A 14,979-nucleotide genomic window follows, 5' to 3' on the forward strand; every position below is an offset into this window, starting at 1 on the left:
GGAGTGGGTTTCTGACTAGCTGGGACTAATCTCACAGGGCTCCTGTGCCCTCTGCAGTGTGAGCATCCCAGAGCACCCCACAGTCACGATTATATCAGGTTCAAAATTGCCAGGAGCTGGGAGCTATTTAACTCCTGGTTACAGCCAAGGGGTGCCTGGCTAGCTTGAAACCAGCAGCCACCAGGAGCTACTTTTGACTCCTGTGGCAAGTGGTGCCATAAAAACCTTGCTATGCAATATTTACTATGTGCGTTTGGGAATGTACATACAGCAGAATAAAGAATACATCTAAGGGACATTTAGAGGATATGCAATAGTATAAAATGGAGAAAACGTTAGAGTTTACACCTGGAGCAAAGTTAGATTTGCTGTGCAGTCTGTACTAGCTCCTGGTTCTACAGAGGTAACTCCAGCCTAACTGGTTATGCCCGATACCCAGGAGCTGCTTATTGCTCTTGGTCAACAAATCCCAATTTCAATCCCTGCTATATAAATATGCCCACCCCAGTGTGCACCTTCTCTAAGCAATAGCCTGCAGTGTGGTCCTCCTCCACCAGTGCCATGTTTTGAAATGGGACGACTCTAGTGGTGTGACACTCCACCAGCAGTACAGTCATTCCTAAAGGCCTTCAGCAGACAGCCTTCTCCAACAGTGTGGGAATAGGGCTAAATGGCCCCAGCCATACCATATTATCACTGTAGTGTTTTGTGAATGTATATTTCCGATGCATGCACCTGATCGGCACTGTAAGTCAACAATTGTATGGGATTCCTCCCAGCAGTGACTGGTCAGCGCTATGAAGGGACCACTATTAGCCCCCCGCCCACCCCCAGCACTGTACTGTCGGTACTATAGAAATTTCAGCAGTGCAGCTCGTCTTCAGGTGCCTTGTCGGTGCTATAGGGACCCCATGAGATCAACCTCTTTGTGCAGTGGACTCTCAGTGATATAGGTCTCCTATTGTTACAATAAGCATCCTACCAGCAGTGCTTGGTCAGTGCTATAAAGCAGACACCAGCACGGTCTAATATCAAATTTGCCCCATATATGCCTATCAGTGAGAGCTTCAACCAGTAGTAGTGATCACTCTAAAGCATCCAGCAGCACCCGCTGTGTGTTCCAGAGCTTTTGGTAGTGCCCCACATATCTCCTTGTAGCGTGGGCTTCCTCTCTGCAGTGCTCCTCGTGCAGGGTGCAGCTTCTGAAGTACCCTGCATGTGCTCTTTGGACCCCAGGAGTTTGCGTTCCCTCTCAGCAGTGACTGGTATGTGCGTTGAAACTCTCCCTTGAGTGATCTCCCTTTAGCAGTCGGTTGAGCACATGCATGTAGGTGTCTTCGATAGAGCTTAACACTGCTTTCAGGTTATTTCTAAGCTCTGTAGCGGAGGATGGTGAAAGATGAGGGAGGCGGTTGAAAGAGAAATCTGGACTGGGGGGGGAGGTGGAAATAAACCGGTCTGACAATGAGAGGGTAAAGTGAGAAGGGGCAAAAACAGCGAGGTGCCAGGCATTCAGTGTTCTCCCTCTTCCCTCACAAAGTCAAAAGGCTGTCATTCCTGGCTCCCAAAAAGACATGTACTAGGGAAGCCAGGGTTTGCTAATGTGCTTGTAATTGAAGTGTACTTTGGCTTCTGCCCAGTATTCCCCATTTCCACTCTGCAGCTCCTGGCAACCCAAGTAACTCTTAGCAGTGCCAGTGTGCTCTCTGTATCTCCATGTAGTGAGAGGTACTGAGAGCACATGACCAGCAATGCCCTGCCAATACCGTAGAGCTCCTGGCTTTGCGAGCGGAGCTCCTTGCCAATAGTATCCTTTGTGGGCTGTATGGGTCCTTAGAAAATGCCAAGTGTGTGATATAGGTCTCTAGGCATGTCAAGCTTTCTTCGGGCAATGGCATAGGTGTACTTCCTAGATATAACTTGTTTTTGCTCTTGAGAACCTGTTATCTTCCTCCTGCAGCATCCATTTGGTTAACAATTAGGCACTACGCTGCGGAGTAGGCCAATAATTCAAACAATGGCCTCATGTGTGCACCTTACCCTATGACTGGGGAGGTTAGGAAGCTCAGCACAGGAAGCAGGACATCCTGGTTGATTTTGGGCAGCATGTCCATCAGTGTGGAGTCCGAAAGATACACAATAATCTTCTGTGTTAGAATCACAGCAGCAAGAAGCCCGGCTTCCTTACGGCTGTTCAACCGACTGCCACTGGTGGGCGAGACCTGTGCGTACAGAAATAAGACCAAACTTTATTTAGAGAGATCCACATGGTACTCAGAGAAGTAGATGCCTTCTTGAGGGGTTTGAGAGGTCTATACGCCTTATTTGGAGAGAAGGCCCACTACAGCCCCCTCTCCTTTACCTCTTCTCCCTGTACCTCCAAGCTTGGTCCCCACTTTCTCCTTGTGGCATGCCTTCGGCTCCCTACCCATTCTAACTTGGCTGTGGCTTCTTACCGTGGTCCAGAGATGAAATGTCTCAATAGCATCAAAGGCGGCACTATTTCACTGTTTCGCAGAAAAGCCACCCCAATCCAAAAATCAAAAGCAACTAAAAGACACCTTTCTCCAACATCCCTATTTCCAGCATCCTGACAACATAAAAAAATAGAACAGAAAGCCATGGTTGTCCAACGTCAATCGCAGACACCAACGTTCTCCACACCAACAACAGAAGCAAATGCAATTCCTGTGTAGATCAAATGTCCCTGATAACCACCTCTCACAAATATTCGACATTCAGGCACTGCCCATAATTTGCCTCCTTGACCAACTGCAAAAAGTGGGACCCTTTATATTAACAAAAATCTCCTTTCCTCTTCAATGCCTACTTCTCTGGGACTCAGACCAACGACAGTCATCTCTACCTGCATGTGTGCAGCAAAAGCTACCAGTTCAAAGCCACGGAACTCTATAGCAAGGATGGATACACAACCCTGGTGGACAACTGTTTGCAAAACAGAATTTCTCTTCCTCAACGTCAGATCTGACACAGACTACTAACCTCCCACACTAGAACAAAACATCACACCAAGCTTCAAAGCCAAAAAATTAGGGTTGTTCACTTGTGACTGTGCACAGCCCCAGGTCCTGCAGTTTGGATGAATGGATAGCATCTCTCACCACTCCCCTCTGCTACCAATGATGACGTTCCAGTGTCCAGAACAAAAATTGGTACCAATGATATGCAATGTTAACTGCTAGTTCAGAATTCAAAATTCAAACTCTTGTTTACATAGGCCTGAAAAAATAACCCTTGACATCAACAACTCCCAAACCATATTGGAAGCCAGGAAGTAACTTGCAGATCTGATCCCCTGGTTTTTCCTCAGCATGAAGAAATTCCATTCTCACCCTGCAAACAGCTGAATACCCTACAAGGAATGCTGCCTCATGCACAAAAACATTCGCATAACAGCACCTCAGCAAAACAGGATGGCTCCTCTAGAAACACAACAACATCCACTACACAAGACCCCATTGCCTGACACCACCACAGTCCAAAAGGTTGCTTTCTGTGTGCCATGACCTTTACAGGGCTTTCTCACTTGCCGTTCAGGCACCTTGACCAGAGGTCGCTGCCTGCAACGTTCTGCTATGAGGCAGACATAACATGTGTGTTTGTGGGGCTCACAATCACCCCCAGAGAGGAATCTTGGCGCTATTGACAGATAACAGATGAATAATGTTACCCAACACAATGGTACTAATTTTATCGACGTAGGAAGGATGAAGTGCTGAGTGCACCTGCTGGCATTCAAACTTTTGAATAGGAGGTCAAACTAAGACCCTGTAGTTGATGCATTAGTCCACCGAACCACAGACCAGAATATCCCACCTTCCCTTCATTGAGCACTCCCTTGTGACCACCCCTCGTCTCCCTGTCAGTTAAGATGCAATTCATTAACCTGTCCAAATTTAGTTGCTCACTTTTGAATTACCCGTGCCTCCTCTACGCACAATATACTTTGTTCCTCAAAAGCTGTTGTCTGTTCCTCAATCTCCTGCACCCTTGCACGCTTTACCCAAATTCATAGAAACCCAATCTTAAGATAAAATATTTCAAGTGGCTCCTTACTGTTCTACCAATGGAGTACTGCTCTGTATCGATGCTGTTTCAAAACTATCCAATCAAAATAGTTTATACTGACCAGGTAACTGATGTATGGTAGGTACTGATAGGTTAGGACAGGCTCTCCATACAGGTGTGCCACGTACATGAGACAGTCAAGTACTGGTTTGGACACTAGGTCAGCAAACACGGGTCTCTTCTGGTAGATATTCCCACTGTTGAAAGAGTCACTTTCATCACCTCTTGGTATAAACTGCTGCCTGTGAGGCCCTATAAGAGAAATAGTGCTTCAGCAATCAGGTAGAGAAGTGACAGGCTATGACATAATGACCCAACCACCAATACGCCAATTTAACTGCTCGTCTTCCAGAAACACTTCACAATACATTTGTTCCACAACAACTGAATATCTAAAGAGAAGCCACTGTGCACAAGTGTCTGGCTGCTCCAACTCATCCTTGTGTGATGGATAGGATACCTACCACAGATTCCCTTCTGATCACAAAACGATCCGAGAGCCCCAGATGGAGGGGGCGCTGTTGCGTTTCATTTACGAGGACAACAAGGCCCTCAGTGAAGCCGAAGATGGAGGAATGGGGTGCAGTAGCAAGTAGAGGACAACGGAAAGTAAGATGAGAGAAAGAGGGGAGGGGAAGAAGCAGGGCGTGTGTAAAGGGAATATTGTTATGTTTGGGGCACCCAACAGGTATGAGGTGGAATATTCTTGTATCCTTTTTGGGACAACGGTCATGCTGCCCTTAATCAAAAGCCCCTCTGCTATGGAACACCATATTTCTAGCACTCCACATAGTTCAATCCGCTGACTTAAAGCAGCTTAGTCCTCCCTGCTCACAAACAACTACATCTGTTGGCCCAATGTCTCCAAGATTTAAACTCGCACTGCCGTCCCTTCCATCTCCTTCTAGCTATTCCAAATCGGCGTCTTCCCACCAAACCTAACTACCTCTTCCTATACTGTACTTTGAAAATGCTTTGGGGTGCCTTTACATGCAATACTGCAACCTAACTTACACAATATATCCTGGTGTTCCTGCCTTGCCTTCTCCCAACTCATTTCTGTTGCCCCCCATTTCCCCTACATTACTTTGAAATAGCATCTGGAATGTTTAAAGCAACACACAAGCAACCAAACAGATTAGAAAAAAATAAATACAGAAGAATAAACTATTTCCCGATGTGAAGGGGAAAAACGCTGGCAAGGACAGAATAAATGGCCGCAGAGTGGAGGGAAGTAGAAAAATAAGGGACAGAAAGCTGGATGCAATAGGTCGATTTACATTTAAGTCAACATGCAAAATCCCCACATTTCCCGCCAATGCTTCCCATCCCTACACTCCTCTCCCTAAGGCCACCTCTGGTAGGGTGCCCATTACCACACATTTCATCAAATGGTTCATCTAAAAACAAGAAAATGTATAGTTTTAATTAAAACAAAATGTTACATCCCTATTGCCAGGAACTACTTGTTCTCAAGTGCCCTATGAAAGGAAAGTGGGTCTCCTTTCCACATGCAATGAAGAGTGGGTATTACCAGCATAGCAGGAAGTATGAAGGCGAAGGAGGTGCCTCGAGACTGATCGGGACGTCACAGTGGGGCCGAGCTTGGCCGATAACCACTTTACCATCTTGCAAGCTGTGTCTGAAAAGAAGAGATATTAGTGGTTAATGAGAGAGTATGGGGAAGAGAAAGTCCTCATTCTGGAAAGCGAGGGGGGGGGGAAGAGTTTACAAAGGCGCCAGACAGCAGGGAAAATAGTTGCCACTCTGTATCCCCACGGTCAAAGCTCAGCACACAAATGGCAAAAGGATGATATCCCGCCCAACTGTGTTCAGATCGTAGAATTCAGATTGTAGAATTATAGAACTGTAGCAACAGAAAGAACTCCACAGTGTATTGCACCACACCACAAGTGTGGGTGAAGGAACCTATGGATTATCGAAGTTACCATTTGTTTGTGTACAAAACCCCATGTTTCATCATGGCCATCTACCTGAACTACAACAGGAACTGTGCATCAACATGACCAGAGCTCTGCTGTTGCACATGATCCTTATGTGTGAATAAATGGTGTAGGACCCCATGAAGTGTCGTGCCTAATCAACTGCTGGTGTGCTGGACGCAGCACGGCTCATGTCCAACTGCAGATAGTGATGCAGAATCCCAACGATCATTGGGTCCTACTCTCTGCTATGGTATAAGAACTGTGCGGATCACCGCGTCTAAACCCATGCTGCTGTGGCAGGAACTAGTAGATCAGTATCCAAAGCCTGCATCGTTGCAGGACCAGATGAATGTTTGTATCCAACCACCCTGGTGTCTGGCAGAATCCTGGCTCGCTGTGCCCACTACTCGCTGCGGTACATTACTGCTGCTATCATCAAATCACCCTTCCAGGTGTCACACAAGCTATCTGATCATTGTGCCCAACACCTGCTGGCATTCAGGGCCACATAAAATATCTTGACTAACGGCCTGCTGGGTTGCAGGTCTCCTGGATTAGCTCCATCCTCTTCTGGTGAGCACATCTCCCGGATATTAGTGCCCAACTCCACTTGAGGTACAGGACACCTTCAATCATTGTGCCTGCCCACTACCCCTCACAACATGGTAAAGGACCACTAGATCGGCATACACACCTCAATGCTGTGGTGAGGTACGATCACTGTGTTCATATCTTTACCAGGGTTACATTTGAACTTGGTAGGGATAGCCTCTAAGCACAATACTGTAGAGTATTAAAGTAGGTAGCTGCTTGTGAGAATGAACCAAATTCACCTAGTCTTGGGTTTGGCCTTTCCGTCCTCCTCCTGGCACCCTGGAGCGACCTTGTATCTTCTGTTCCTGGTGGGTGGTCAGGTTGCTCTCACCCAGCCTTAGAGTCGGGTTTGGCCTTTGCGTCCTCCTCCTGGCACCCTGAAGGGGCCTTGTATCTTCTGTCTCTGTGTGGTGCTCCTTTGGGCAGGTGCTCACGTAGGAAGACATGGTTTCTTTCTTCCGGCTTCTTCCTGGTGTTCCGAGTTTAATGGAGCTGGCGTTCCCCTACGGTTGTTTTCCTATGGAGCTTCAGTGCCGATTCCGTGTTTAGACCATCATCTGCTGTTCTGGCAATCTACACTGTGGGAAGCTCTAGTGCACCGATCCTCTCCAGACCGGGATCCGGCAAGACTGCGGAGCATTCTGCAGACCTGCTTTTGCCAATGCATTTTGGTGTCTAGCACCATCTTCAGGGTTTAGCGTTCTTGCTCTGTGTGCATATGCACCTTTTTTCTTTTTTATGGAGCTTGGAGGACATCCTGGTGCGCTTGCTTTCTCATCCCCTCCAACGCCGAGCCTCCGTGGTGCTAGACACCGAAATGCATTGGCAAAAGCAGGTTCACACGAGACCATGAGTCTTTTTTGCCTTAAACAAATCGTGTGAATAAAACACGCTTTTTACATATACTCAGAAGATTGTGATATTTATTCTCAATGCTAAGATTTTTTACAAAAACAGGAACGAATTGATGAACTAACTATTATTGAATAAATACTACGGAGATTTTATTTTAAATAAAGGAAAGAATTTTGCTCTAGTAAAGAGCAAGGTGTGAGCACCAGGACTTATTGGGTGGTATCCACCCGATTTTTCGTTTGTGCAGTATTTTACATAGCCCTTGTGTCACTGGGCTTGTTGGTACCTGGCAGCTCCTAGCATATACACAAACTCATAATATGGAACAAGAGACTTGTCCGCATGAATGATTTAAGAAGAAATACGTAGTGCCCACTTCTTTCTCATCCTCCAGGAAAAACAACATAACATTTATCAAATCAGATTCATGATTCTAGAAGTGGTTAAAATCTCAAACAGTGAGGGGAGACAAATCTGCACGTCTACTCCAACGAGAAATGTACTGGATACACCTGTTGGACACACTACACCCTAAAGGTTTAAATGAGGACTTTAGTCTGCACTGTTTTTTGTAATCCATAGGCTTATAGGGTGAGAGTATATGAATTCAGAATACGGTTACATGCCATGCAAAACATTTGTGTAAATAAACATGACATTTATGAACTACTTACCTAGATTAGTCCATACATTGGATAGATGACTCCTATCGAGTCCGATCATTAGTTACTGCACGGGGTATACACCTTGCCCTAATGTGAATAATGAATGCTGATATTGTATAGTGACAGGGGTTTGCTGTTGAGATATTGCTAAGTAATAGCCAAAATCTGGCCATACTGTTTTTATTTCATCCGTATACAATCAGGTGGTTTCCAAATGTCACAATCAGTGTAAATTATCTCTTTCTTTTTATCTTGATTAGATATATGTTTTATTTATTTTCTTTCATCTCAGTTTTTCCATGGGGGTATGCATGTCCTCATTTAGCCATTTTTCATTACACGCAACACACTTGTAGGTTTTTCACATAAATCACAGTAAATGGGAATACCCTGACTCTGCTCCTTACTGGTTTTAATTAAGTAAATGTCAACCAACGTTCTGTTTCTGTTAAGGTACTCTGCCGCTGTATTCACTATCTTTTCTACACTTCTATTTATGAACTTTGCTGGTTGACCAGCTGCAATGCAGGTCTGATATATACTCTGAATATTTCTCTAGTTCGATCTGGTGAACCTTACAACTGATATTAATTTATTTTAAAAGACAATATACATCTGCTCCATAAATTAATTGAAGCATCTTGCTCTGGAAAAAATGGCTGTGATGGTGTAGTTTATTAGCAGGCATCATATTGTCATGTGGATGGATTGCTCCTCCTTTATGTTTACCCACATGGCACGCTTTGTGGGCTCTACGCTACAGTGTATCACATGACTTAACAGCATATTATTAAGTATGTGGAATGAGCGCGTCAGCTAACATCAAGTTCGAGGATATGTTTCGTAGTGCGAGTTAGAGGAGGCAAGCAGTAATATACTACAATTCTCTTATGGGCCACTCTCATGGCGTTCAGTAAGATTAGGGGCTTGGAATACAATACGCTTTTTCCTTTGTTTATTGCTTAGCATTGGTGCTGCCAAATGGACACTGGCAGTGAAGACTTAAGGCTTCCGGACTTGGGATTTCAGAATCCATCTTTGGAGTTCCTTACTTTGGGCTAAATACTCAAATGGGCACAGTTAGTCTGTGTGTATATCCGATCTAAAGGATAAGCATTTAAGTGAATAGTCACTTTCTGACTGACTCTGATTCTCTCTAAACAACTATTTTCACTTCTCCTCTTTTCATTTGCCATAGCTTTTGGGCCATTTGGAGTCAGGTCACTACAATAAGGGGATGGGTACCTGATTGGCAGACACCGCTATGGCATGGTTAATGATTTGTTGGCCATAGGAATTATTTCAGAATCTCACATGAGGGCTACTTGACAATGGTTCTGTTTATTTGGATAGGTGCTACTTCAGTTATTTTTGGTTTTATCGTCCTGGATATAGTCAGTTTTATTTTTTGAGGTATGTTATTCTTTTGGAATGAATGGGGTAGACAGACTCGGGTCTTTCTAACTTCGGTGCTCACATTTGGTTATCATGTTTTCACTACATGGGTTTTCGACTTTGATTAACATACTGGTGAGTTATGCCTCTTCACTCTCTATGCATGAGATGTACACACACTGGTGATATCTCCACTTAGAATATTCCACCCATGGGTAGTACTGTACGCACTTCAGTAACTAATTTTCTCATTATTGTGGCATCGGCTTACTTGGTCATATGGAGTTTCATATATTGGATAGCATTGGAGTATTTTCTGTGTGTAAATTTGTTCATACAAATATTTGCCTAATTATAATTAGGGAAAATATTTGCCTAATTATAATTAATTGAATAATAACCTATTGTAATTAGTTTTCTGCTCCTGAAGAAGGGTGTTTCCCCAGAAACGCATTTAGTTAATTTGTACATAAGTAAAAGAAGCTTTAACATTTTCTGAAGACTACAGTGTGAATTATTTGATTTTGTCTCCGTTTAACTGACATTTTGAATTTGTTATACAATTGTTGGCTGCGTTTACAGCAAAAAGGTATGTAGGGTACAGGGGAGTCCCAACATTAATACACAATTTGTGCCAGTAATGATTCTCACTCTCTTCAGACAATCTTAATTCTCGATCTTGACTGGGATGAGTATGAGCATTCCAGTTATCTCTGATCCCCTTCCTGGGTCTCCCTCTTTCCCAGTTGGCTGCACTCTTCGATGATAGTGTCATCGGGGTTTCCAACAAGTCGGGACCTTCTCCTTCTGTTGTCAAGTAGGCTTCTCTTTCTTCCATTCTTCGTTTGATCAGCTCGTTCTGTGATACTTTTCCAAAAGTGGTTTCAGTGATACTCATGGACATCCAAGTCCATCGTGAGTTGCTTACAGTTACGCCACTTACCTTGCTTTGGTTCAGGATGCTTTGCATCCAGCTTCCCTGCTTGCATCTTCTCCCGCCTCCACCTTCTCACATCAGAGATTGTACACAGGATTATTTCCCCAGTCAGGCACATCGCAACCAAGTTTCCATCAGCATTTGACTCTCAGCTGGTTTGAAACTCCCGGGCTCTCTCATTCGAGGTCTCCACCTCTCATACTTATGATGCTGCAGTGGGATGTCCCTGTCATAGTGTCCACGTCCTTCTCTGTCTGATCTACATTGTGTATTCCTCCATTTGTTTTCATTGTCCCAGTACTATGTGAATGTTTCTCCATAAACATCAATGATGTATTTGGTTGACAATACCACATTTTGATTTGTTCTTCATGTCTTCCTTTATAGGATGTTATTGAAGGAGTAGTGGTACTTTGTTTAGGGAGCTGATCATAGAAACAAAGTCCCTGTCCCTCCCGGTGAAGTGCCACTTGCCTCGACCCTCCTCCCCCCAGGAGGGTATCGCATAGTGGGCTCACTTTTCTAGCCTCAAAGGAAAAGGCCCCCCCTGGGTAGAAGTGACAGAATCCGACGATTCATAACAGGGCACATTGTAAGACACATTCTTCTAACAATATTGGTTTTGGAATTTGAGAGACTGTTCTGAAAGGGAGCTATTACAACAATCAGGTACTTCAACATCTGTTGCTATGTCCAGCAGCGTTATCCTTAAGCAGCAGAGGACAATGACAAAACTCTTTCCTCTGTATAAACAATGGATTTAGTTAGCCATTTCTTGCGAAGCACAACACTAAGACACAGTGAAGACATATTGTGCCACAAACTGAAACCCACCCATTCAAACAATTATACTACATCAAAAACATTGCCTACCATGTGCCTGAAAAAGTACATTTCCCATAGTCAACATAATGTAATAGCCATCAGAATTACTGTTCCTTATATTCCAAAAATAGTTCCAATGGTATCAGAGCAACTCTGTGCACCCTGCAGTTACAGGCTCAACTCATGAGTATTTATCCTTCCAAATCAGATACAGTGAATTCTATTAAAATGCACCAAGGACACTCATTATTAAAGTGAGTCGAAGCAGAATGGAGCACTCTATAAAATACATCCTATTATGTGCCAGTATCAGAATGCATCGTCTTGGACAAGTAGTTAATCATCACTACTGCAATACAGAATACATCTATCAGAATTCTTACTATACTGACATGCACGCATGAGTTACTGAATCCAGAGAATTAGTTGAGGGGCATATGTAGCTTCGCAGGATTTTGAATGAAGGGAAGTTATGAATACCGGAGGTGCATTGAAAATGAAGCATATAATCATATATTAGCAGGCGTTTTGTCTGAATTTGTGGCAGAGTGCCTGTGTGGCGTCATTATTCGAAGATGACCGCTGCTACTATTTATGAATCAGAATATGATCTACAACTCCTTACAGTGTGATCCTATCAAATAATTTATACTGACCTTTTTTGTTCACCATGAAAACAGAATAAAGAAAGTCCTTAAAAGAATTTGATATCTCTTATTGTTTAGAAGTTTCTGTTTGAAGTTTGTTTTTCATGATTTCTAAAAACGAATGCCCTATTTTGTTACACCTTCCTTCTGGTAATTGGCAATAATTGGCATTATTTAGGAGCAGTTTGAGTGTCAAATTTGATTTTATCTTCCAGTAAAATACATTTTCTCAAAATGTCAATACCTCCAGATATCGAAAGTCATTTAAAAGTAGAACCATACGACAAAAAAAGTAAACTGATAACAGACTTTTCCCTTGTGTATCTTAGATTAATAAAGAAATAAATCTCCCCTGGTTAATCCAAACTTTTATGAGAAGGGTTTAGAGTGCATTAAGGAGAGAGCTGAGTGAAACAATACTGAATACTTCAACGTAAGTCTAGAGTTAGGCAATTTAACACCTAAAGAACTGAAAAATGAAAAAGCATGATGGAATTCTGAATGCTACAAGCAATGTACTCATAAGGTAAACATGGATTAAAGCAAAAGTTTGTATGGAGAGCAGTTATGTGAGCCAAAGCGGTCAGCCAGCCATGAAGAAGAGGAAGAAGTAGAATGAAGCTACACTAAAAGATCAAAAATACCATTGTACGACAGAAATAAATGCTTCCTTTGAGATAAAGAAGGAAAAAGAACAAATCAATTATATTTGATAGCAACTGATTCAGCAGGCATCCGTTTGAAGAGAGCAATAGAACTGTCTAACAATGAAACATTGAAGATTTGTCTTAGAGATTGTAAATATCCTAGAGAACATCACACAAGGGAAATTGAATATCACAAGCTATGTTGGAACACATACGGAGTAAATGTCTTACGATGCAAGCATACACTAAGCAGAAAGATGCAGCCAAATTCGCCATTTTACGAAGCAACAAATGTTGATTATTTCCTTGAAGGCAATGAAACTGTCAAGATGTGCGTCCCGTGGACGCTGCGTACCTGTGTTTCCTGAAGGCTTGCGTGCCAGGGTCGCCGGGACGTTGATTGTAGAACGAAAGATGACAGGGTAACACCAAGAACCGGCCCAGGTCCCGTCCTGATTTACAGGATTGAAAATGGGTCCGATTCCTGACGCCACGGATGGACACTTCCCTGTATTTACGTGGCGCCAGAACAGTGCAAGCACTGACAGGGAAGGTCGGTAGATGTTAACAGAAAGCTTGAGTGCGTTGCTTGTTGATTCTGCAGAAGACCCTCTCGAAGATGGTGGAAGAAGGCAGCCGAGACTGTAGTAATGGCAGCAACTGCAGGCAGCAGAAAAGGCAGAGTAAAGGCACCGTAGAGACTCTGGTACCCAAGCACAATGCAGAGAAGTTATTCAGGCAAGGAAAGGTGGGCAGGCAGGAGAGGGGTAAGGCGGCAAGTAAGGGACAAGGAAGGGACAAGAGGAGCTCCGGACCAGGACCAGACTAAGCCCAACCCAGGGAAGCCAGACCCCCAACCAAGGAACCAGACCAACAGGACAGGGGAAGGCAGGGCAGCAGGAAGGGAACAAAGAAGGCAAGCGGAGTAACCAAGAAAGGACAAGGTATTCCAGAAGCGAGCGGGAGGTCAGGACCAAACCGCGTTGAGACGCGGCGAGTACAAGACCAGGAAGCTTCTTTATAGTGACTCGGCATGGAAGCGAGGCTTGACCCGCAATCCGAGTCGGCGCATTCGCGGAGTCAAGGTATTCATGGAAACGAGGCTTGAACCACAAGTTTTTCCCTGCCGTTTCCGCGTATGAACGCATGCACCCCGACTCGCCCGGAGCGGGCATGCACCCCAAGTGAGCGATAACCTAGGAGAATGCACCTTCGGCCAAGACGTTACCGCGGGTACAGCCGCCAGGCATCTCCCCACCCGCGAGGATACGGACGTTCCTGTTCCCGGGTGAGTGTCCTAACAGAAACAATAATGGGGGAAATTGAAAAGCTTTAAGGGAAAACTGCTGCAAACAATGGTTTAGAAGAAGGACAGATGAAAACAAGAAAACAAATCAAAAGTTTCATAGAAGAAGAGCTTGAATGTATTGGCATTATTTTTTGCAATCCCAAAAGGGTAAATGAACCACAACGAGTAATACTTAAGTAACAGTAGATGTTGCACTCCTGCAGAAGAAACATTTAAGGATATTGAGGAACCCTTCTGAAGCAGTTACAATTTTACTAAGAGCAGTATTAACTTGTGTAAAATGGAAATTCACTGGACGTTTTGAAGAAGTGAATTAGGCACATGTTGTTGCAAAGGAAAAACAACAAGTGATGCTGTCAAGGACAGAATAATAATATGAAAAGTAATTCAGAAAAGCGGAATACCACTGTAATGAACAGGCCAGATAAATTGTCACAGAAGTGTATATATTAACTGCTATCACTACGACAAGCTTTCTACATGAGCACTTCTACCACAGAGCAAACCTGTGAATAGCCCTTGCAAGTGGCAGTTGGGCTCACAATGCACACAGCTTCCTGGAGCAAATTCATCATTCAGTTTCTGCACAGCATGGGAGCTTCTATAGAATACACCAGAGTCATTCGATTTGAGACACAGAGGTAATAAAATGCATGGGTGAGTGTGGAGGATGTTATGATTCCACAGAGTTAGTCAGAGGCAGATGTCTATTGTGCTGCTGACAACATTGACTTCCTCGAGGATACTCTGTATGGTAAAAGGAACTTTGCATGGTACAGTTATGGTGGCTTGTCAGGAGAAGGATGAGTCCAATGTCCTAAGCCTAATTGAAATATCGGGACCATTATCACATTGATCACTGCAGAAGATTCCTCAGTCCCTGTCTGAAGTCATGTCTTGCAACATTCCCAAAGGGTGTAGACCACAGAATCCAGCAGTCAAATCACTGATTAAACAGACAGGAATAAGGTTATTCTAGATTCCAAAAGGCTTGAGTACCTATTTTGGATGATGGTAGAAGTCTTTCTGTTGAGCGATTTTCAAGAATGTTTTGATGAAGAGTTGCTGGA

At 43.8% G+C, this 14,979-nt stretch overlaps 1 protein-coding gene across 3 annotated transcripts in view; it reads right to left on the minus strand.

Moving 5' to 3' along the window:
* WDR81 (WD repeat domain 81) overlaps positions 1–14,979 on the minus strand; it is a 239,896-nt gene that overhangs the window by 87,724 nt on the left and 137,193 nt on the right. For all 3 annotated transcript variants that reach the window (XM_069615372.1, XM_069615371.1, XM_069615373.1), the window contains 3 exons: positions 5,624–5,731; positions 4,151–4,341; positions 2,041–2,222 (listed from right to left, as the gene is read on the minus strand). In XM_069615372.1, coding sequence (XP_069471473.1) covers positions 2,041–2,222; positions 4,151–4,341; positions 5,624–5,731 — 481 coding nt within the window. The remainder of the gene's footprint in view (positions 1–2,040; positions 2,223–4,150; positions 4,342–5,623; positions 5,732–14,979) is intronic.

This window comes from Ambystoma mexicanum, chromosome 9 (genome assembly GCF_040938575.1).
Source record: "Ambystoma mexicanum isolate Mex_15411 chromosome 9, UKY_AmexF1_1, whole genome shotgun sequence".
In the NCBI taxonomy this organism is placed as follows: Eukaryota; Metazoa; Chordata; class Amphibia; order Caudata; family Ambystomatidae; genus Ambystoma; species Ambystoma mexicanum.